The 25,055-nt window shown below is 35.7% G+C and overlaps 2 protein-coding genes across 2 annotated transcripts; both read left to right on the forward strand.

Moving 5' to 3' along the window:
- The first annotated feature begins 2,092 nt into the window (after window positions 1-2,092).
- LOC137772268 (olfactory receptor 8H1-like) lies at window positions 2,093-3,058 on the forward strand. The gene has a single exon (XM_068556124.1). The coding sequence runs from the start codon at window positions 2,093-2,095 to the stop codon at window positions 3,056-3,058; it is 966 nt and encodes a 321-aa protein (XP_068412225.1).
- A 1,049-nt stretch (window positions 3,059-4,107) lies between these two features.
- On the forward strand, window positions 4,108-23,963 carry LOC137772269 (olfactory receptor 8H1-like; the record flags this gene model as incomplete). Its single annotated transcript, XM_068556126.1, is given in 3 exon segments — window positions 4,108-4,154; window positions 18,839-19,757; window positions 23,943-23,963. Coding segments are annotated over 3 exon segments (987 nt in total), but the record flags the coding sequence as incomplete, so codon positions are not given.
- Window positions 23,964-25,055: the final 1,092 nt, after the last annotated feature.

Genomic DNA, 25,055 nt, shown 5'->3' on the forward strand with positions numbered 1-25,055 from the left:
TCAAATTATCTCCTGAAATTCTGGTGTATGAGCAGACTTTCCTGTAAGAGTCACTTTTAAATGTACATGAAAATTGGTTTAATTATCATGAATTAATGAAAGATTCACAAGAATATTTTAATCTGATTCTCAGTCTATCCCTTTTTAAGAGTTTTCCTTTGTTTCCTCATCTTGGATAAATAATATTCAATAAAATTCTTAACATCTGAGGAAGATTTCATTAGAATGAAGATGTTCATGGGGTATCAGTCAATGCACAACACATGAATTATGGGTTTTATGAAAGGCTAGTATCACATTGGTCAGTGTGTCATGAAATTGTGGTTATAAAATGAGGGTGGATGCTGAATATGCAGTATGATACTAATTATGCAAATCTAGATGTATAAAAATAAGCATTCTGTAAACAACAAATAATTAGGAGAAACTTATCAAAATGTTACAACAGTTTTGATTATTTTTACATTGTTCTTTGAATTTTATTATATTTTCATTTTCTTTCTAATGAACATATTTACTCCTATAATAGTGTCACACATTTAAAAATAAAAGTTTCATTGTGAAGCATGTCTGATTCCATCCCTGATGGTTTCAGTCACAGACTAAGTATTTCTCTAGAAATAGTTTCTCTACCACTCCAGGCATCAATTTAAAGCATCACAAAGGAACACCAAACCATTAGGTTCTTCATTGTGTGGCTTCTAGGGGAAAAGATGACTAGCTTCTCAAAACCTAGTATAGCTGCAATTAGTCCTTGAACTTTTGTTCTTGGAGACAAGCCAAGTAATCTTCCTTGGAAATTAGTCCACTGGGATGACAAAATGTTGTATTATCATCAATCCCCAGTATATGAAGTACCCTGAAATTATCAGGATGAGAGGCAAGGCATACTCGGCTCCGCTTAAGTGTGTATACAGTGGATCCCTGATACTCTTCTAAGACAAAACTTCCTGGCAAATTTTACATTTGATTGGGAGCTGAACAAAATTTCTAAGTTGATTTATTTTTCCCTCAGAATAAAACAAAATGAATACTCTAAAATTTAAAGAGAACTTATGCCAAAGAAAAATATTATATCACAGAAATTTTTGACTGAAATGGTCTTCATATTTTATTTGTGAGCAAAATTTGAGATTGACATACTTCTAGACACATTATATTGGTAGAAAGTGTTTTTTCACCAACTTTGGCTCCTGGTAAGTATTATTCTCAAAATTAGAAGGTTTTAGTTAGGATCAAATAAAATGGGGACATTATCAGAAAAATATGCATACAGGTATCATTTAGACCTTACCCTAAGTAATGCCAGGATTTGTGGAAACAGAAATACAGAGTTGATGTAATCAGGGTCTACAAGCAATGTGCATATTTTAGAAAAATAATTTTGGAAGAAATCTGATTTTGAATGGTCAAGTTAGGAAAACATATCTTTTTAAAATTAGTACTAACATGTGGTCTATCATTTTAATACACCCTACTAAAGTCCACTTGTTGAAATTTATTTGTCATTAGTATTATATACTATTAGAAATGAAAGAACAGCACATGGTGCACTAAAACTATTCTTCTATCATTGTTTTTTATATATCTAGTATTTTTTTCCTCGGGTTTGTTGAAATTAATTATAAATAGGAATATAGTATTATGGACATGCTCTCTGGAGTCAATCTATCTTGGTAGAATTACAGAGCCAGTATTTAGTAGGTCTAACACTGGATAAGTTACCTAAATTCTCTGTGCCCTTTTTCACATATGAAAAATGTGGCTAATAGTACTAATTATGGTATAATAATCTCATGGGTATTAAATGCATTAAAAACGAGAAGCATTTAGAACAGTGTCAGGCTTATTCTAATTCTTCATTGTATTAGCTTTTGTTATATCCAAATGTCAACTTGTACCTATTTCTATATTTGGCAATCAAATTAAGATTTTTCTCTTCATACAGTATACACACTTCATTATTATCACTTTCTAGAAACATAAACTAATATAACTATGTCATGTCAAGCATAGAAACACAAATCTTCTTGAAGTAATTCCTGCTAAGTATCAACTTTGATTTCTCAACAGTTTAGAGCATTTGAACACTATGGGTAGAAGGAATAGCACACATGTGTCTGACTTCATCCTCATGGGACTGACAGATTCTGAAGAGATCCAGCTGGTCCTCTTTACGCTATTTCTCCTGATATACCTGATCACTGTGTTGCTGAATGCAGGGATGATGTTGATAATCCACCTGGATCTCCAGCTTCACACCCCCATGTACTTTTTCCTCAGTCACCTGTCATTTCTTGACCTCAGTTACTCAACCGTCATCACCCCTAAAACCTTACAAAACTTACTGACTTCCACCAAGTATATTTCATACCTGAACTGCTTCACCCAGATGAATTGCTTTATCTTCTTGGGTGCCACTGAATGTTTTCTTCTCTCCTCAATGGCCTATGATCGCTATGTAGCCATCTGCAATCCTCTGCATTACCCAGTGGTTATGTCCACAAGACGCTGCTGCTCCCTAGTCTTTGGATCCTATTTTATTGGCTTCATGGGCTCCTTTGTCAATGTGCTTTGCATGAGCAGATTGGATTTCTGCGACTCCAATATAATCCATCACTTTTTCTGTGAAACACCCCCAATTTTAGCCCTGTCCTGCACTGACACACAGGACATTGAAATCACAATATCCATTTTCGCTGGCTCCACCCTAGTGGTGTCTCTTATCACAATATCTGTGTCCTATGTGTCCATCCTGTCTACTATCCTGAAAATTACTTCCACTTCAGGGAAGCGAAAAGCCTTCTCTACTTGTGCCTCCCATCTCCTGGGAGTTACCATCTTTTATAGCACTTTGGTTTTTACTTATTTAAAACCAAGTAAGTACTACTCCTTGAGAAAGGATCAAGTGGCTTCTGTTTTTTATACTATTGTCATCCCCATGCTGAATCCACTTTTATATAGTCTTCAAAACAAAGAAGTAAAAAAGGCTCTCATTAGAGTCACGCAGAAGGGAAAGAGCTCCAAGCATAAAATAAGACTGAAGCTAAACTTTTAAGCTCATCTTTTCTTTTTTTCTTCCCTATAGTGTATTTCCTTGCTCTTTCTCCAGAAACAAATTTATTTATTTATTTATTTATTTATTTATTATTTATTTATTTATTCTCTTAAACCATCCTTTGCTTGACCAAATATGATCTTTGGCATTTCAAAGACTATGCCTTTAGAAATACACATTGTAATTGTAATCCATGAAATATGTTAAATCCATGGTCCAAATATATATGGTTTTAAAGGCAACTGATTTGCAAAATGCAAAGGTACAGTTGTCACATTTAAAACTATATCGTACTAAATCCCATGCATAATCTAACTTCAGAAATTGTTATGCTTGAAAAGAGCTCCATTTTGGGAACAATGATACCAGTTTCAGAAACCATTTCATTTAATTTGTGGAGAAGCAACATAGCAGAGTGATTAAGAGCACTTACTTTGGAACCAAACATTCCAGGATTTGGACCCTAGCTACCCTTATAGCTGCATAACCCTTTAAAAAATCACTGAAACTTTAAGCCTCAAGTTTCTTCAACTGCACAAGATAAATAACAGTTGCAGGTCCATAGTGTTATTGTAAAGATTAAATCAGATAATGGACGTGAAGCATTTAAGGCAGTCCTAATAAAAGCTGGTCATTATCGTTAGAAGATTCACATTCCTGCAGTAGTTTTAGTGTATGATGGCTTTTTATTAAAGAATATTCACTTGTGATTTATAAATTTCTTTTGGTTGATTTAAAGGACAAACACACAAACAGCTAAGGAAAAAGTCAGCACTTCACAATTTTGGTTTAGAATGGAATATGTTTATATTGGAGAAAGTTTGAAAACATGGAAAAATTTAAGAAAATACAAATGCCCTAAAAGTTATTAACAGCTTTGTATGTGTCCTTCCAGATTGATAGTTATGTATTTATGTATATATTATATACATGAGCAATATTTCTGTCATTTCCTATGTCCTTTTTTGCAGCTTTCTGTGTACACTTACAAGTTTAACATTTGATTATTCCTTTGTCATTGAAATTTAAGGTGAATGTGCTTTTGGTACATGGGGAAAATTGAGACTCTCGTTTTGCCATGCTTTGAACATGAAAGGTTTGTAAATTCATCAGGTTAAAAATCTGCATGCAGTGATAGCTCCTGGGGGCTCTCTGAAAACATTTTAAAACCCTCCCTTTCTGTGATGTGTCAGGAACCTTCAGTAAACTGCCTTATTGTTGAAATTCTGTGTATTTCAGAACATCATTACCGTTCTCCTGATTTCTATAGGTTTGTTATGATCATTAAAAATAAACTCTTGAATTAATTGCTTGACTCATTTGTTTTAAAGGGTTTAACAGAGACAAGTTGTTCAGCTACTACCTTACAATGAATTCAGATGTGGCAATCCACAAACTTTAGTCAGGTAGAGAGCTAAAATTTATTTTAAAATTATTCTTGTACATAATCTTAGTTTGTAATTTTAATTTTCTCTGCTATTTAAAGGTCATTTAAGAATATATTTTTCATTTTCCAAGTATTTCATTTTTTTTGTTTAAACTTTAGTAACTAGGTAGTTTTTATTCAAAAAATAATGATTATAAAAAAATTTATTTTTTGAAATTTAGATTGTTTTCTCTGCAAAACTATGTATGATTATTTTTCTTACAAATGTTTTAAATGTCAAAAATTAGATGCAGAAGTGCAGACTTTCTTTTAGGAGTTAAAAGTTGAAATTATTTTTACCTATTCAAAATTGTCAACAAATTTACTCAAGTTTTTAAAATAAGCATTATTTTCCAATACTTCATTTATTTAAAAAATTCCCTTATCATATATGAGTGCCATTTGAAATTATTATGATTTTTTATTCTGATATCCATGTTTCCTACAATCTATATTTACAGCTATTGCTATATGTTTTTGCTTCCAGTGGTTTAATAATATACGTTTTTAAAAAATGTGTCAACTCTTTTTTTTTTTTAAATTTTATTTATTTTTGGCTGTGTTGGGTCTTCGTTGCTGTGCGCCGTCTTTCTCTAGTTGCGGCGAGCTGGGGTTACTCTTCACTCTAGTGCGCAGGCTTCTCATTGCAGTGGCTTCTCTTGTTGCGGAGCACGGGCTCTAGAGCACAGGCTCAGTAGTTGTGGCGCACGGGTTTAGTTGCTCCACAGCATGTGGGATCTTGCCGGACCAGGGCTCAAACCCGTGTCCCCTGAATTGGCAGGCGGATTCTGAACCACTGCGCCACCAGGGAAGCCCAATAATATACTTTTTTTGGCTCCTCTCTCATCTTTTATAAGCATATGTCATTTCCTATATTAATGGGCTCTTTTCATTTTTCTAGTCTTTTTTACAAACTTTGTTTTTACCATTCTTTCATTTCTAGTTCTATGATTAGTAAATGTACCCTGTTGGTTTGTGTTGGCAAATATGGTCAACAGGTTCTATGTTTTTTGTGGACAACACTTAACTTGGAAAAATTATAATTAAAGTAAACTAAACTCTAATTAAATTAAGGCTACCTATTCTTCTACAATACAGTTTGGAAACCATTTATGTACTATCATTACACATGTGTAATATAATCTATGGGGAATATAAAAGATTTAGACTTTTGCATTTGCCCTGAACATTCCTTGTTATATTAGTCCATATTGTACTTTATGTAAAATGTGGTCTGAAGTAATTTAAAACGTAATATGCTTTATTATGATGCCATGCCAAAATGCTACTTATCAACTCATGATAGAGGAAATAACACAAGAATAGAACATGCCCAAAACATAAACAGCTGTGTTTACTTCCCAATAATTGATTGCTATAATGGTGATAACATATTTTGCTAAGCACTTACCATGTGCCAGTCAACATTTAAGGAGCTTTAGATATAGAACGAAAACAATTGATCTTCACAAGGTAACTTTCAGGTAGGTACCAGCAATATCTACATGTTTTCTCAAGTCTTTCTACCTATTCAGACAAAGTCTTAAAAGGAATCCTGAAATTTTCTCTTTATCTCACATACCTTACATCCAATCTATCAGCATATTATGTTGATTCAAAATACAGAATATGTTTGGAGTCTGACTACTTCTCAACATTTTTTCTGCTACCATCCTGACCCAAAAATCCATCATCTCAGTCTTAAAATTATTGCTGCAGCCTCCTGGCTTTTCTCTGGCCATATCCCTCTTGAATCTAAGTGTCAATATAAGAGCCAGAGCAATACTGTTAAACAATAAGTTGGATTATATCACTTTCTTCACAAATCCTACAAGACTTCTCATCATACTAACAGTGAAAATGAAAACCTTCACGAGGGCCCACTGGTCCACAATGACTTTGTCCCCACTCCTACCTCTATGAACTCATTCCTTCCTATTCTATCACTCATACTCACTTTGATTAGACCACATGACATCCTAACTCTTCTGTACACATTAGTCCTGACACTACTTGGAATTTTTCTATTTCCTCATTCTGAAACTTCCTTTTCATAGACAGCTGCATGCTTTTTTCTTATTCTATTCTTAATAAAAACATCCTTACCATCGGATTTAAAAACTGTACCTGTTCCCTCCCCCCTTTTATGCCTCCTCTGTTTTCCATAGCAGTTATGTCTAGCTAACATTTTATATGTTTTGCTAAAGCATTTTGTGTCTTGTCTGCCTCGTCCCACACACTATCATATAAGCTTAATGAGTGCAGGATTCTCGCTTACTTTGTCCAACATTGTATCCCCAGCGCCTAGATATATACCTCAATAAATGTATCTGAAGGTTGCAATTTACAGATCTTGAAACTGGAGACCACACAGATTAAATAACTGGGTTCATGGTCACTTCACTAGTTAAAGAACAAGTTCACATTTGAGCCCAGATAGTCTAACCCTAGTGTTCATATTCTTCATCAGACTCTCTGATACGACATTTTCTACCTAATTATACTATGATCATCAGAGATGAAAAAAATAGAATTCATTACTATATTAAAGAAAGCTTTAAATAAAATACCGGGGATTGTGGAAAGGTGTATATTTCTGGCAGATATTCTCTAGAAGTGCTGATAGAAGGCAACGTGATTTGGGCACTACTAGCTAAATCTTCTCCAACATACAGGCACAGTCCTATTCACAGAAGGAAAACTCCACAAAAGAAAGAAGAGTTTATCTATTGATGATATTGTTCTCAGAAGAGAGTTTGTAATAGTCAGGGTACAGGCTATCCTGGTGTAACAATGGGATTCAGAAACAGAGTGGCTCAACTAAGAAAAAAGAAGCGTCCTTGGTTATAACCTCGCAGAGATTAGCTGACTAGGGTATGAGGATGGTTCTTTTTCAGAGTAATCCTGGAAAATAGGTTTCTTCTGTGTTGTTGATCTGTTGTCTACCACATGTTGTCCTTTTCTGCATTGTTGAAAGAATTGATTTTTCTTTTTAATGCCTGGTACAATACACCAGTGAAACCATCTGGGCTTGGGCCTACTCTTCAGTATCAACCAAGTTCACTGAAAGCATAAATTCACTTAAGCACTTGCCTGAAAATGTTCATAAGCATTATGAATGATAGCCAAAGAGTAGAAACAACCCAAATGGCCATCAGATGATGAATGAATAAATGAAATGTGATGTATCCATGCAATGGAGTATAGTATGGCAATAAAGAAGAAATGAAATACTTATACATCCTACACCATGGGTGGGTGAACTTTAAAAACTTTATTTTAAGGAAATACCTTAGTTACAAAACACAACATACTATATGATGCCACTCACATGAAATATCCAGAATAGGCAAACTGATATACAGAAAGTTGATAGTAGTTCCTAGTTTTGGGGGGGAGAGTATGGAGAATAACTGCTAGCTGCTGCAAGGATTCTTTTAGGAGTGATGAACATATATAACCCTTTAAACATATTACACATCATGAATTATACATTTTGAATATATAATATAATGCAGGTGAAATTTATGGTGTGTATATTATTTCTCAAGAGAGTTCCTACCTTTATATACCTCTAAATGTTATTTACATGAGATAAGGGGGAAAAGGTCATAGGAAAATTTTTTCAAAAGTGAACACATCCAAAAAAAGAAAAATACAGTCAGAAAAATATAAGAAAGGCAGAATATATAGATGAAGAAAGCAGAACATGCATATATTTTAATTCTCCAAAGATGAAAACCAAGCCAAAGAAACAGAAGAGTTATCACAAACTATACTCAAGATTTTTTCTCCTGAAATGAAAGGTGATTTGAAACTTCCCATAGGAAACATATAATGTGTTCTAAGTTAACAAAGAAAGATCAGTATTAAATTATTTATTAAAGTTAATATTTCTTTATGCAGATCCAGACCGAAAGATCTTGTTTCTTTTAAAGGTTAGCCAAGCACCCATATCAAGCTTATCAACAGTACTTCATGGCAGGATAAATGGAAACAAGCAACGAACAAAAGAAAAATATGAATATAAGTTTAAAGGCAGTCCAACAGAACTTCAACTACTTGTTAATCCAATATTTCTCATAATAGGAAATTAAGAGATAGCACCTAAAATGTGGGGATAACAGGGTTAATATAGCAGGAATTTTTAAAACTAAATATATTTCCAAAGTACAAAAACATTTTAGTAAACAAATAAACAAACTAGAAAAGAATAGCAAAATAGACTAATAGAAAGAAGAGGAAAAATATTTAAAGGAAGTAATAGACTAGAAAATCTAAACAGTAACTAATATTTACACAGAAAATGCTATCTCTGTTTATGTGTCCCTTAATTGAATTAAGTAAAATGGTTTTCACAGTTTCCAACCTATAATATTTATTCATCAAGGGAATATATATGAGGCACAATATGGGTGAGATATTGTTCTAGACTCTGGAATAGTGGCATTCTGAATTTCAGGCCAGTTCTCCTTTTATTACACATAGTGTTACAATGCAATTTGTCTTAAAAGCTAAGATAACTAAGAACGTCTGAGTAAGAGATATATTTGTACTTTTATTAGATGTCTGATCATTTTATATCTCACCCAAGAAAAATAGCTTTTTTTCTGAATGTCCTTCAAGTATCTCAAACCCAGCATTTAAAAATAATCTTAGCAATGTCCCTGCACCCAATTTCTATTCTTATATTATTTTTTTCTGATTAAATATGTTTCCAATCAGTCACACCAGCTAAATCCCTAATTGCCAGCCTAGGTTCATCACTCTTACTTTATCCAAATATTTATTGGATTAAGTGTTGTCGCTCTGTCCCCAAATGCCCTTGAAATAAGTTTTCCCTTCTTTATTAATCATCATTGGTGCTGTCTCTGTTCAAGTCCCCATGTTCTCGGATCCTAACTATTGAAGTAGATTTCTGACTTATTCCATTGCAATTTGCCTAGTTTCCATTTAATATATCTTCATTTTTATCCTAGAACAAAGGTTGTGGTCATAATTCTTTTCCTAGTGCCATATATTTTCTCCTTTTTCAATAAGAAGTCCAAATTGCTTAGCCTGTTTACACTTATCTTTAGATTTTACATTTCCTCTTATTGCCTCTTCATTCCCCAACCCCATACTATAGATCATATATAGTAAATGTCTTATTTCTTCAAATTACTGTGATGTAAATTCTTTTCTCCTTGCCCTTGCAAACATCTGTCATTTTGTTTAGAATCTTTTCTCTACAGTGCAGTAATGATTCTCAAAAACCAAGGGCAAGAATTCCTACCACTCCAGAGATGTTCTTGATAACTTTCTTGAGAAAATTGGATTATTTCCTGCATTGTTCTATCATTGCACATTGCATTGTGAAAATTAACTGTAAATATTTGTTTTTACTTCTAATTCCTCTTCTGGGCTGTTTATTCCTATAAGGAAAAGACTGCCTCATATTTAACTTCGTAGTTCTAGGATAACTGGAAAAGTGCTTATTACATAGTAGGTGCTCAATATTTACTAATTTAATAAATTGGTGAGTTAATTATTTCAAAGGATTGTTTTCTTACCTTTATGTCCTAGCATATTTGATATTGAAGAGTAAGTAAATTTTGAACATAATTTAAAAATTAGAAGTTTTTCTATTTAGTACAATTAAAAAACAAACAAACAAACAAACAAAAATTACAGCCACTTATTGGAGTCAGATTTTCAATAATATTTAAAGTGATGGTCATATAAATAGTAAACAATGATATAAAGAAGTGTTCTTCACACATAGTGATGAAATAAACATCTAATAAGATAACCTTTGATTGATCATGCTCTGTTAAATATGAAACTTGATAAGATGTAAATGGTCAGTGTAGGCAAGGTTATGTTGAAACTGATGGTCAAGGACAATGCTCATGGAAGTTAAAATTTGGCAGACTGGTCCAGAAGGCCTCACACTAATATGTAGCAGAAAGGTGTAGTTTTGTCCCCTCAGTACGACCTCTGGTTATTTATCTAAAGAATAGAAATCAATGTGTATTCTGCATTACTTTTTAAAAATAAAGGAAAATTGTGATTAATGTGAAAGTCCAACAGTGGAAGAAACAGTTTAATAAATGTGGATGTATTGATATAATAGATTATTATAAGGCCATTTATATTGAGAGCAGGGAATATTGACTGACTACCTAGTATAATCTCATTATCATGCAAGATATTTTATATGTGTTATTTAATTTCATCTTCACAAACGCATGAGGCAGGTACCACTATTGTCACTTTGCAGACAAGGACACTGAGGATCAAAGAGATTAAGACATTTTCAGATGGTCATAAAGCTAGTAAATGATATTTCTGGAAACCAACTCAAAATTATGGTTCCCAAATCTAAACATTTTTAACCACAGCATAGAGTCTTCATTTGAAAAGTTATAATGACAAAGACTTAAAATTTAAAAGCATTAAAATGTTAAAGATTTGTGACATATTCTTAAGTGCAAAATACAAATTCACACATGAAAATAGAATATGATGTCCAGATCCTGGTTCCCAAATGCCACCCTCTCATAAAATATAGCAGGGATCCTTGGAGAAGTGGTTGTTTCTAGAGCTGAGTCCATGAAAGTATAAGATGAACCTGGAGTACATTGTGCTCCCAGGATGTAAGAAGTGAAAACAAAACAAACAGGCAAAAAAGGACAAGAGCATGGCAAAAAAAGGACAAGAGCATGTCAAAAAGCAAAGCACCAGGAGCTAACTGAATGATGGTTTTGTTAGCAAAACTAGAATAACTTGAGCAACTAATCAAATAATAATCCCAAAGAAAGAAATAAGTATCAATGTGTGCATATTAGTATAAGTAACTAGCTAACTAACTAAATACATGAGGAAGAAAGAATTGTTCGTTACAGAATAACTACAATTAAAATATATTGAAAGAATAAAGGGAAATGGAAATTTAGAAAACAACATAGCAGTCATCAGTAGAGGCAACATATTGATGGAAGCCAAAAAGTATAAATGAAATATATACAAAATCTAAAATTTCTTCCATATTCATAATAAACATATATATGTATACATATATATGTAATATACATAGGTACACATATGTGTATATTATGTATATGGAAGAAAATAATATATATATATACGACAAAGTAAAAATTGTAACTTTACAGTAAAGAAGTCTGGGGGCTTCCCTGGTGGCGCAGTGGTTGAGAATCTGCCTGCCAATGCAGGGGACACGGGTTCGAGCCCTGGTCTGGGAAGATCCCACATGCCGCGGAGCGACTAGGCCCGTGAGCCACAATTACTGAGCCTGCGCGTCTGGAGCCTGTGCTCCGCAACAAGAGAGGCCGCGACAGTGAGAGGCCCGCGCACCGCGATGAAGAGTGGCCCTCGCTCGCCGCAACTAGAGAAAGCCCTCGCACAGAAACGAAGACCCAACACAGCCAAAAAGAAAGAAAGAAAGAAAGAAAGAAAGAAAGAAAGAAAGAAAGAAAGAAAGAAAGAAAGAAAGAAAGAAAGAAAGAAAGTCTGGCAGACACTAATTAAGTTACCAAATTTAACATCACTAATAATATCACTTAACAACATCATGTGTCCTCTGATAATATGAAAAGGGCATATGTATCGTCTCACTGGTACTTTTTCCCGTAATGAATAACTTCAAGTTAATCAGGAGCAAACACCAGGCTAACTTAAATTGAGAGACATCCTGTAAAATACTTGGCTAGTAATCTTGAAAAGTATCACAGCCATGAAAGAGAAGGAAAGAAAATAGGGCAGTCACAAATTGCAGAAGGTAGGCTTCACCAGTTCTCTGGTAGACATCTGTGTGATCAGCAGTTTGGCATTCTGTTATGTCAGCATCAATCATTTTTCTGTGACACCACAGCTTTTTTGGCGCTTTCCTGCGTGCATGCATTCAGCACAGAAATGGTGATCTTCGTTTTAGCCGGGTTCACCCTGCTTAGTTCTCTCTTCCTCACCACAATCACCTACATTGCCATCATCTCAGCCATCCTGAAGATCCAGTCTGCAGCAGGCAGACAGAAAGCCTTTTCCACCTGTGCCTCCCACCTCGTGGGGGTGACCATCTTCTATGGGTCCCTGATTTTCACATATTTGCAGCCTGATAACACATCATCCCTGACCCAGACACAGGTGGCAACTGTATTCTATACCACTGTCATTCCAATGCTGAATCCACGCATCTGTAGTGTGAGGAACAAAGACATAAAAAATACTCTCCGGAGAGTCATACATAGAAAACTGTTTCCATGACAAATCTCTGCATGTTGCAGTTAAAGCAAATCTGCATGGCTTCAGGCATTCAATTGCTACAGCAATTAGGAAAATAGTAGAGTAACCCCCAAACGCATGACACAAACTAAATAATAACACATGGGAGGTGAATTATCATCTTTCTGTTCCTATGGAATACTGAATCACCGTGTAGGGAGTTCATTTCAGTACACAAATTATTCAGATATAGACCTGCACAAATTAGTAAAGAAAGCTTCTGAACGGTGACTAAATTCGTCCATGATCATTCTTGTGTGAGCATGTTATCACACTACATGTTAAACCATTATTAAATTGACTTTTCATATGCTTTGACATCCTGTTTTCTCAGTCATTGACAAAGTGAGAGTAGAAAATTAGTAGATTAAGTGATGATGACTCAAATATTATTAACAAGAAATGATAGCTGATAACTGGAGAGCAAAGGAAAGAGTGCAGAATTAACAAAAGCAAATATAAGTCCCGGGTTGGAGGGGCAAATGGTTGAAGTTATTTCAGTAATGACTAGCGATTACAAGAGACATTGTGTAATATACAGAAATCTCTTAGTAATGTGGATTCATTTTGCCATAACAGCTAAAAGTTTGATCATTTATCTGCAAAAAATGATCTTTGATTACGCAGAAAAGAGATGCGTTTATGCAATGGAGTATGGAATCCATCAAAAACAGCAGAGTTGAATTTCTTAATCACCATAATGTGCCTCCCTAAGTTCAAAGACTTCATATAAACTTTTAAATCTCTGTGTGTGTGTGTGTTGAGAGATTCTCAATTCTCCACATCAGGCAGAAAAACTTTAAGTCTATAGAATTAAAAGGAGGAACTGGGTTTTAAAAATTTTTCCCTTGAAAAGAGACAATGTAAACCTCATTTAACCAACTCTTCGAGACATTGTTACAAAATGACCCCTGGAAAAGAAGAAGCTCTCAGTACTGCCTTCCCTGTGCTTAAATCATTGAGTAGTAGTCAAAGGAGTTGGGCAATCATATTTCAATGTATATTGAAAGGAATTGAAGATTAATTTGATGAGGTGCTTTTAAGAAAAATGTGTGTTTTTATTGTTTCTCTCTCTCCAACAAGATTGTAAACTCTGTGAGGGAAGAGTTGGCTTAGTCATATTTTTGCTCTCCACAGCATGTAGCAAATGTGCAACATATGCAATATGTAAGTAAATGTTTTCTTTGCTTTTTGTTTGCTGGTGAAAGCGCAGTGATGAATTCATTAAGGTCAAGGATTCTCCTTACTCAAGTTTATATCTTTCTTTGGTATTTGGACAGTCCGGTGAATATTAGCAGTCAACAAACATTAGTTTAGTTGAAAATTCTATTTCTGGAAATCTTTAAAAATCACCCCTTATTTATATATTAAAAAAGGCATAGTGATTAACAGATTTCTTTTGAAATGATTTTTCTCCTTAATGGTTAAGATGTGGAAATGAGTGTACACAGGTTTATACTTTGTTTATATGATTTTAAATCATCGGAGTCAACTGGTTAGGACTTCTCAAGAATCATACATCACATACAAACCTCCGATAAAGATAATCAGCCTTCAGTCTTGGGAGCAGCTGAAGATAATTCATGTGAAGGGATCTGTGTGTGCACATGTAAATATTTGGTTTTAAATTTTCAATTTTCTTCTCTGATCTATAGTACTTGTGTCTGACTCCTGCAAACTTCATTTTACAATGTATTTTACATTATAAAGTATTGTAAGTGACAACTTATGAAATATACTATGCATTATTTTAGGGACTTATTGAGGCTACTGTCTGAACTCATCACTCATTCCCTTTATTAAGTCTACATGAATTTTTTCCTTCCAAGAAGAGTGTCTGATTCTGATCGGTTGCTCTCAAGATATTTCATCATCATCACTGAGAATCATTAAACTGATATGTTTCCCTTTCTTTCTTTTTCCACCATGGATTTTCATTCATGCATTATAACTACAATGCACAAATTTTTATAATTGTGTGAAACATTTCAGCTGTTGAAACTTACTTGTGTTTACCATGGTTCTAATTATACGTATTATTCTTATTTTCACTTGCATTGAATGTGTATTCTTCTGTAGATCATTTCAGGACTTTATTTAGTATTAGTAAGATTATGTAGCTAATTGTTATTTTTATGTTTTAATGTTTCCTTGCTAGTCTAAGAGCAGAAACATGCCATGCTATTCTTATTAATCATAAGAAGTAGAAATATATTTTATGTGTCCAGAGTTATGATTAAATGTCCGTATATATTTCAATATACTCCTCATATTTATCCCTGGTGTACTTTCATCATTCTCTCTTCTAACTCCTCTTTCTGTACCTTCCCTCTAAACCTGTAATACATATCTTTCCTATTACTAGGTGCTAGAGAAAAAACAATAAATTCAACCTGAAGGGGAGCAGAATTTTCAGTACCAAAATATGCCTCCTTGGCATAAGGATTATCATGAGCTGGCTATTTTTAAAAAGCAGCAGACACAGGAGAAGTTCTAAAAACTAGTAGAGGTTACCCTTTGGCAAGAGGCATTTACATTTAAAAGGAAATCTCCATTTGCAAGTATGTCTCCCTCTCTGTACCATGAAGAGAAAGATGACTAAATCTCTATTCAATGAATAAGGCATGGACTTGAATCTGCATTAACAAACATACCCTTGTTTATTATAGTTTCTTGGCTCCCTTCCCACTCCTCACAACTTATTTTGTCTTTTGCTGGAGATGGTTATCAAGGTAGTGGTTTGAAGCCTTTTAGGGGAGTTACTCAGTTTTCCTGGGTATCTCCCATGTATACAGGGTGTATACATATTATTAAATTTCTGTTTGTTTTCTCCTGTTAATCTGCCTTCTATTACAGGGGGTGTGAATCTCAGCCAAAAGCCTAGAAGGGTAGAGGGAAAATTATCTGTTGTCCCCCACAAATCTCATAAAGTAGGGGAAAAAGTGATAGAACTTAGATAACATTTAATGAATTAGAAAGCAAAAAAGAATTTAATAGCATTTATCCAAAAAAAAAAAAAAATTCTTTCATCAGTCAAAGAAAAAAGAAAATAACTAGAATAATCCAGGAGAGAAAGAAAAAAAATACGTATATTGCATAATTAAAACTGTAATGAATTAGGGAATGAAACTATATCATCATTAAATCAAAAGAGATTTTGAACATCTCTGATCAGGCTTTGGTTTCTGCTATGACACAACAAATAGTATAAGAATAGCCGGAAATCGTAAGTAACACTGAACATGAACAAAATGGATTTCAATCTTGGGAGAATATTAAGCAAGAAAAACTTGCTCCTGCTAATTTTGCAACCACCATGGTTTTTGAGGGGCATTTACATTAAAAATTACCGTTAGTCTCTTATTTGGCTTAACTCCTAAAGTTACCAATTGTCAAATAGGTTTATGCGTGCTTTTTAATTATCTCATAAGCCTGTGTCGATGAAAAAAATAATTGGTCACTCTAAGAAAGAAATAGAAAATTTTATTCAAGGCAAGTTGAGGATTATAACCTGGGAACAGCATCTCAGAAAGCTTCAACAACTTCCCCTTAGAGGTCAAAGGACAGTTATATAAGTTTTGGACACAGAGGCCTGTACATTAAATGATGTTTTATTGACAGTGGACACAATCCAGATCTAAGCAAGAATAGGTAGTGGGTCATCGTGGCCCCATATGAGATCAATAAGGAATGCTATATTGTAAGGAGTTTTCTTTTTGAACCTGGGAGAATGTTGCCCTTCAGAGTTGAGCAGGTATTTCTGCTGATGGGGGAGGTTTTGTCAATGTGTAATACAGATACACAATACAGAGGAAAGGGGAGAGAGGAGGCCAAAGGCCAGAGAAAAATTTTTTTTGTTTAAATTTTTCTTGTCTTGCCATAAAACATAAATTTTATTACACATCAGTTTTAGCAGCACTTAGTTTTGATGAGTCGATCTGCCCTTCCAAAGTTCATACAATACATACAAAAGTAACTCCATTATCCACACCAACAAATTATCTCCTGAAATTCTGGAGTATGAGCAGACTTTCCTGGAAGAGTCACTTTTAAATCTACACGAAAATTGGTTTAATGATCATGAATTAATGAAAGATTCACAGGAATGTTTTAAACTGATTCGAAGTCAGTCCCTTTTTAGAGACTTCCTTTGGTTCCTCATCTTGGATAAACAAGCCTCAATATAATACTTAACATCTGATGAACACTTCTAGAGGGAGGTTGGTTATGGGGTATCAGTCAACGTGTAATACATGAAATTATGGGTTTTATGAAAGGATAGTATAACATTGGTCATATTACATTACGAAATTATTGTTATAAAATGAGAATGGATACTGAATATACTGTGTGATAATAATTATGCAAACCTAGAGGCCTACAAACAAGCATTCTATGAACAAAAAAATTTAGAGAAATTCATTTAAATATTACAAAAGTTTTGAATTGTTTTTGTATCATTTTTTGAATTTTGTTATATTTTAATTTTCTTTCTAATGAACATGTTTACTCCTATAATAGTGTCACACATTTAAATACAAAAGTTTCATTGTGAAAAATGTGTCATTCCATCCCTGATGGTTTCAATCATAGACTAATTAAGTATTTCTCTAGAAATAGTTTCTCTACTGCCCCAGGCATCAATTTAGAGCAACACAAAGGAAGACCAAACTATTAGGCTCTTCATTGTGTGGCTTCTAAGGGAAAAGACAACTAGCTTCTCAAAACCTAGCATAGCTGCATTTGGTCCCTGAACTTTTTTCCTTGGAGACATGCTAAGCAATCCTCCTTGGAAACTGGTCCACAGGGATGACCAAATGTTGCATTATTATCAATCCCCAGTATATAAGGTTCTCAAATTATCAGGGTGAAAGGCAAGCCATACTCTGCTCTGCTTACATATGTACCCAGAAGATCCCTGAAACTCTTTTTAGACATAACTTCCTGGCAAATTTTACAGTTGATCAGGAGCTGAAGAAAATTTCTATGTTGATTTATTTTTCCCTCAGAATAAAATAAAATGAGTGCACTAAAATTTAAAAAGAACTTATTTCAAAGAAAAAATACTATACTACAGAAATATATTATAGAAATGGTCTACATATTTTATCTGTGAGCAAAATTTGAGGTTGACATACTTCTAAACAAATAATATTGGAAGAAAGTGTTTTTTTCACCAACTTTGTCTACCGGTAAGTATTATTCTCATAATTAGAAGGTATTAGTTAGGATCCAATAAGACGGTACATTATCAGAAGAATATGCTTACAGATATCATTTAGAACTTACCCTAAGTAAAGCCAGGATTTGTGAAACCTGATATATAGTGTTGATATTTTCAGGGCCTGCAATCAACATGCATGTTTTAGCAATATAATTTTAGAAGAAATTTAATTTTGAATGGTCAAGTTGAGAAAACATGTCTTTTGGAAATTAATACTAATATATGGTCTATAATTTTAATACACCCTACTAAAGTCCACTAAGGTTGAAATTTATTTTTCATTAGTATTAAATCATATTGGGGAAAAAAAAGAACGTACATGGTGCATTAAAACTCTTCTTCTATCATTGTTTATTGTATATCTATCAGTTTTTTCCTCAGTTTTGCTGAAGTTAATACAAATAGGAATATAGTATTATGGACATACTCTCTGCAGTCTATCTTGGTAGAATTACAGAGCCAATATTTAATAGGTCTGACCCAGGATAACTTACCTAAATTCTTTGTGCCCTTTTTTTCATCTAAAAAAATGTGGCTAATAGTTCTACCTATGGTATAATAATCTTATGGGGATTAAATGCATTAATAACAGGAAGCATTTAGAACAGTGTCAGGCTTATTCTAATTATTTAATATATTAGCTTTTATTATATTATATCCAAATATCAATTTATACCTATTTCTATATTTGGCAATCAAATTAAGATTTTTCTCTTCATACACTGTACAGCCCTCATTATTATCACATTCTAGAAACACTAAACTAATATAAATGTCACGTCATTCATAGAAACACAAATCTTTTTGAAGTAATTCCTACACAGTATTAAATTTGATTTCTCAACAGTTTACAGCATTTGAACACTACGGGTAGAAGGAATATGTCTGACTTCATCCTCATGGGATTGACATATTCTGAAGAGATCCAGCTGGTCCTCTTTAGGCTATTTCTCCTGATATACCTGATCACTCTGTTGGGGGATGCAGGGATGATGTTGATAATCTGCCTATGTCTCCAGCTTCAAACCCCCATGTATTTTTTCCTCAGTCATCTGTCATTTCTTGACCTCAGTTACTCAACCATCATCACCCCTAAAACCTTAGAAAACTTACTGACTCCCACCAAGTATATTTCATACCTGAACTGCTCCACCCAAATGCATTTCTTTGTCCTCTTCAGTCCCACTGAAGGTTCTTTTCTCTCCTCAATGGCGTATGATCGCTATGTAGCTATCTGCAATCCTCTGCATTACCGAGTTATGGCCACAAGACACTGCTGCTCCCTTGTCTTTGGATCCTATTTTACTGGCTTCATGGACTCCTCTGTCAATGTGCTTTGCATGAGCAGATTGGATTTCTGCGACTCCAATGTAATCCATCACCTTTTCTGTGAAGCACCCCCAATATTAGCCCTGTCCTGCACTGGCACACACGACACTGAAATCACAATATCCATTTTTGCTGGCTCCACCCTAGTGGTGTCTCTTATCACAATATCTGTGTACTATGTGTCCATCGTGTCTACTAGCCTGAAAATTACTTCCAATTCAGAGAAGTGAAAAGCCTTCTCTATTTGTGCCTCCCACCTCCTGGGAGTCACCATCTTTTATGGCACTACTCTTTTTACTTACTTAAAACCAGGTAAGTCCTACTGCTTGGGACAGGATCAAGTGGCTTCTGTTTTCTATACCATTGTTATCCCTATGTTGAATCCATTAATATATAGTCTTCGAAACAAAGAAGTTAAAAATGCTCTAATTAGAGTCATGCAGAAGAGAAAATGCGACCTAGAGGGGCAAGATGGCGGAAGAGTAAGACGCGGAGATCACCTTCCTTCCCACAGATACAATAGAAACACATCTACACGTGGAACTGCTCCTACAGAACACCCACTGAACGCTGGCAGAAGACGTCAGACCTCCCAAAAGGCAAGAAAATCCCCACGTACTTGGGTAGGGCAAAAGAAAAAAGAAATAACAGAGACAAAAGAATAGGGACGGTACCTGCACCAGTGGGAGGGAGCCGTGAAGGAGGAAAGGTTTCCACTCACTAGGAAGCCCCCTTCGCGGGCAGAGACTGCAGGTGGCAGAGGGGGGAAGCTTCAGAGCCACGGAGGAGAGCGCAGCCACAGGGGTGCGGAGGGCAAAGTGGAGATATTCCCGCACGGAGGATCGGTGCTGACCAGCACTCACCAGCCCGAGAGGCTTGTCTGCTCAGCCGCCGGGGCGGGCGGGGGCTGGGAGCTGAGGCTCGGGCTTCGGTCGGATCGCAGGGAGAGGACTGGGGCTGGCGGCGTGAACACAGCCTGAAGGCGGCTAGTGCGCCACAGCTAATCGGGAGGGAGCCCGAGAAAAAGTCTGCAGCCGCCGAAGCGGCAAGAGACTTTTTCTTGCCTCTTTGTTTCGCAGCACGCAAGGAGAGCGGATTCAGAGCACCGCCTAAACGAACTCCAGAGACGGGCGCGAGCCGCAGCTATCAGCGCGGACCCCAGAGGCGGGCGCGAGCCGCGGTTATCAGCGCGGACCCCAGAGACGGGCAGGAGACGCTAGGGCTGCTGCTGCCGCCACCAAGAAGCCTGTGTGCGAGCGCAGGTCACTCTCCACACCGCCCCTCCTGGGAGCCTGTGCAGCCCGCCACTGCCAGGGTCCCGTGATCCAGGGACAACTTCCCCAGGAGAACGCACGGAGCGCCTCGGGCTGCTGCAATGTCACGCCGGCCTCTGCCGCCGCAGGCTCGCCCCGCCTCCTCCGTACCCCTCCCTCCCCCCGGCCTGAGTGAGCCAGAGCCCCTGAAGCAGCTGCTCCTTTAACCCCGTTCTGTCTGGGCGTGGAACAGATGCCCTCAGGCGACCTACATGCAGAGGCGGGTCCAAATCCAAAGCTGAACCCCGGGAGCTGTGCGAACAAAGAAGAGAAAGGGAAATCTCTCCCAGCAGCCTCAGAAGCAGCGGATTAAAGCTCCACAAACAACTTGATGTGCCTGCATCTGTTGAATACCTGAATAGACAACGAATCATCCCAAATTCAGGAGGTGGACTTTGGGAGCAGGATATATTAATTTTTCCCCTTTTCCTTTTTTTGTGAGTGTATATGTGTATGCTTCTGGGTGAGATTTTGTCTGTATAGCCTTGCTTTCACCATTAGTCCTAGGGTTAGGTCCGTCCGTTTTTTGTTTGTTTGTTTGTTTGTTTGTTTTTTACTTAAAAAAATTTTTTTTCCTAATAAATGTTTTCTTAATAATTTTTTCCTTATTTCCTATTTTTAGAAATTAAAAAAAAATTTTTTAATAAGTTTTTTTATATTTTTTATTTTTAAAAATTAAAATTTTTTTCGTAATAAATTTTTTCTTAATTATTTTCTTATTTTTTATTATAAAAAATTAATATATCTATTTTTAAAAATTAAAAAAAATTTTTTCTGAATACATTTACTCTTAATAATTTTTTTCTTATTTTTTATTATAATAGCTTTATTTTATTTTATTTTATCCTCTTTCTTTCTTTCTTTCTTTCTTTCTTTCTTTCTTTCTTTCTTTCTTTCTTTCTTTCTTTCTTTCTTTCTTTCTATTTTTTTCTCCCTTATACTCTGAGCTGTGTGGATGAAAGGCTCTTGGTGCTCCAGCCAGGCATCAGGGCTGTGCCTCTGAGGTGGGAGAGCCAACTTCAGGAAACTGGTCCACAAGAGACCTCCCAGCTCCACGTAATACCAAACGGCGAAAATCTCTCAGAGATCTCCATCTCAACATCAAGACCCAGCTTCACTCAATGACCAGCAAGCTACAGTGCTGGACACCCTATGCCAAACAACTAGCAAGACAGGAACACAGCCCCATCCATTAGCAGAGAGGCTGCCTAAAATCATAATAAGGCAACAGACACCCCAAAACACACCACCAGGCGTGGATGTGCCCACCAGAAAGACAAAATCCAACCTCATCCACCAGAACACAGGCACTACTCCCCTCCACCAGAAAGCCTACACAACCCACTGAACCAACCTTAGCCACTGGGGACAGATACCAAAAACAACGGGAACTACGAACCTGCAGCCTGTGAAAAGGAGACCCCAAACACAGTAAGATAAGCAAAATGAGAAGACAAAAAAACACACAGCAGGTGAAGGAGCAGGGTCAAAACACACCAGACCTAACAAATGAAGAGGAAATAGGCAATCTACCTGAAAAAGAATTCAGAATAATGATAGTAAAGATGATCCAAAATCTTGGAAATAGAATACACAAAATGCAAGAAACATCTAACAAGGATGTAGAAGAACTAAAGAGGAACCAAGCAACGATGAAAAACACAATAAATGAAATTAAAAATACTCTAGATGGGATCAATAGCAGAATAACTGAGGCAGAAGAACGGATAAGTGACCTGGAAGATAAAATAGTGGAAATAACTACTGCAGAGCAGAATAAAGAAAAAAGAATGAAAAGCACTGAGGACAGTCTCAGAGACCTCTGGGACAACATTAAACACACCAACATTCGAATTATAGGGGTCCCAGAAGAAGAAGAGAAAAAGAAAGGGACTGAGAAAATATTTGAAGAGATTATAGTTGAAAACTTCCCTAATATGGGAAAGGAAATAGTTAATCAAGTCCTGGAAGCACAGAGAGTCCCATACAGGATAAATCCAAGGAGAAACATGCCAAGACACATATTAATCAAACTATCAAAAATTAAATATAAAGAAAACACATTAAAAGCAGCAAGGGAAAAACAACAAATAACACACAAGGGAATCCCCATAAGGTTAACAGCTGAACTTTCAGCAGAAACTCTGCAAGCCAGAAGGGAGTGGCAGGATATACTTAAAGTGATGAAGGAGAAAAACCTACAACCAAGGTTACTCTACCCAGCAAGGATCTCATTCAGATTTAATGGAGAAATTAAAACCTTTACAGACAAGCAAAAGCTGAGAGAGTTCAGCACCACCAAACCAGCTTTACAACAAATGCTAAAGGAACTTCTCTAGGCAAGAAACACAAGAGAAGGAAAATACCTACAACAATAAACCCAAAACATTTAAGAAAATGGGAATAGGAACATACATATCAATAATTACCTTAAATGTAAATGGATTAAATGCTCCCACCAAAAGACACAGACTGGCTGAATGGATACAAAAACAAGACCCATATATATGCTGTCTACAAGAGACCCACTTCAGACCTAGAGACACATACAGACTGAAAGTGAGGGGATGGAAAAAGATATTCCATGCAAATGGAAATCAAAAGAAAGCTGGAGTAGCAATTCTCATATCAGACAAAATAGACTTTAAAATAAAGACTATTACAAGAGACAAAGAAGGACACTATATAATGATCAAGGGATCGATCCAAGAGGAAGATATAACAATTGTAAATATTTATGCACCCAACATAGGAGCACCTCAATACATAAGGCAAATACTAACAGCCATAAAAGGGGAAATCGACAGTAACACCATCATAGTAGGGGACTTTAACACCCCACTTTCACCAATGGACAGATCATCCAAAATGAAAATAAATAAGGAAACACAAGCTTTAAATGATACATTAAACAAGATGGACTTAATTGATATTTATAGGACATTCCACCCAAAAACAACAGAATACACATTTTTCTCAAGTGCTCATGGAACATTCTCCAGGAGAGATCATATATTGGGTCACAAATCAAGCCTTGGTAAATTTAAGAAAATTAAAATCGTATCAAGTATCTTTTCCGACCACAACGCTATGAGACTAGATATCAATTACAGGAAAAGATCTGTAAAAAATACAAACACATGGAGGCTACACAATACACTACTTAATAACGAAGTGGTCATTGAAGAAATCAAAGGGGAAATCAAAAAATACCTAGAAACAAATGACAATGGAGACACGACGACCCAAAACCTATGGGATGCAGCAAAAGCAGTTCTAAGAGGGAAGTTTATAGCAATACAAGCCTACGTCAAGAAACAGGAAACATCTCGAATAAACAACCTAACCTTGCACCTAAAGCAATTAGAGAAAGAAGAGCAAAAAAACCCCAAAGCTAGCAGAAGGAAAGAAATCATAAAGATCAGATCAGAAATAAATGAAAAAGAAATGAAGGAAACAACAGCAAAAATCAATGAAACTAAAAGCTGGTTCTTCGAGAAGATAAACAAAATTGATAAACCATTAGCCAGACTCATCAAGAGAAAAAGGGAGAAGACTCAAATCAATAGAATTAGAAATGAAAAAGGAGAAGTAACCACTTACACTGCAGAAATACAAACGATCATGAGAGATTACTACAAGCAACTCTATGCCAATAAAATGGACAACCTGGAAGAAATGGACAGATTCTTAGAAATGCACAACCTACCGAGACTGAACCAGGAAGAAATAGAAAATATGAACAGACCAATCACAAGCACTGAAATTCAAACTGTGATTAAAAATCTTCCAACAAACAAAAGTCCAGGACCAGATGGCTTCACTGGCGAATTCTATCAAACATTTAGAGAAGAGCTAACACCTATCCTTCTCAAACTCTTCCAAAATATTGCAGAGGGAGGAACACTCCCAAACTCATTCTACGAGGCCACCATCACCCTGATACCAAAACCAGACAAAGATGTCACAAAGAAAGAAAACTACAGGCCAATATCACTGATGAACATAGATGCAAAAATCCTCAACAAAATACTAGCAAACAGAATCCAACAGCACATTAAAAGGATTATACACCATGATCAAGTGGGGTTTATTCCAGGAATGCAAGGATTCTTCAATATACGAAAATCAATCAATGTGATACATCATATTAACAAACTGAAGGAGAAAAACCATATGATCATCTCAATAGATGCAGAGAAAGCTTTTGACAAAATTCAACACCGATTTATGATAAAAGCCCTGCAGAAAGTAGGCATAGAGGGAACTTTCCTCAACATAATAAAGGCCATATATGACAAACCCACAGCCAACATTGTCCTCAATGGTGAAAAACTGAAACCATTTCCACTAAGATCAGGAACAAGACAAGGTTGCCCACTCTCACCACTATTATTCAACATAGTTTTGGAAGTGTTAGCC

Source organism: Eschrichtius robustus, chromosome 11, assembly GCF_028021215.1.
Source record: "Eschrichtius robustus isolate mEscRob2 chromosome 11, mEscRob2.pri, whole genome shotgun sequence".
NCBI lineage: Eukaryota > Metazoa > Chordata > Mammalia > Artiodactyla > Eschrichtiidae > Eschrichtius > Eschrichtius robustus.

What these genes read in the sequence shown, in the direction of transcription:
- LOC137772268 (XM_068556124.1), top strand. Translation starts at nt 2,093, where the DNA reads ATGGGTAGAAGGAATAGCACACATGTGTCTGACTTCATCCTCATGGGA.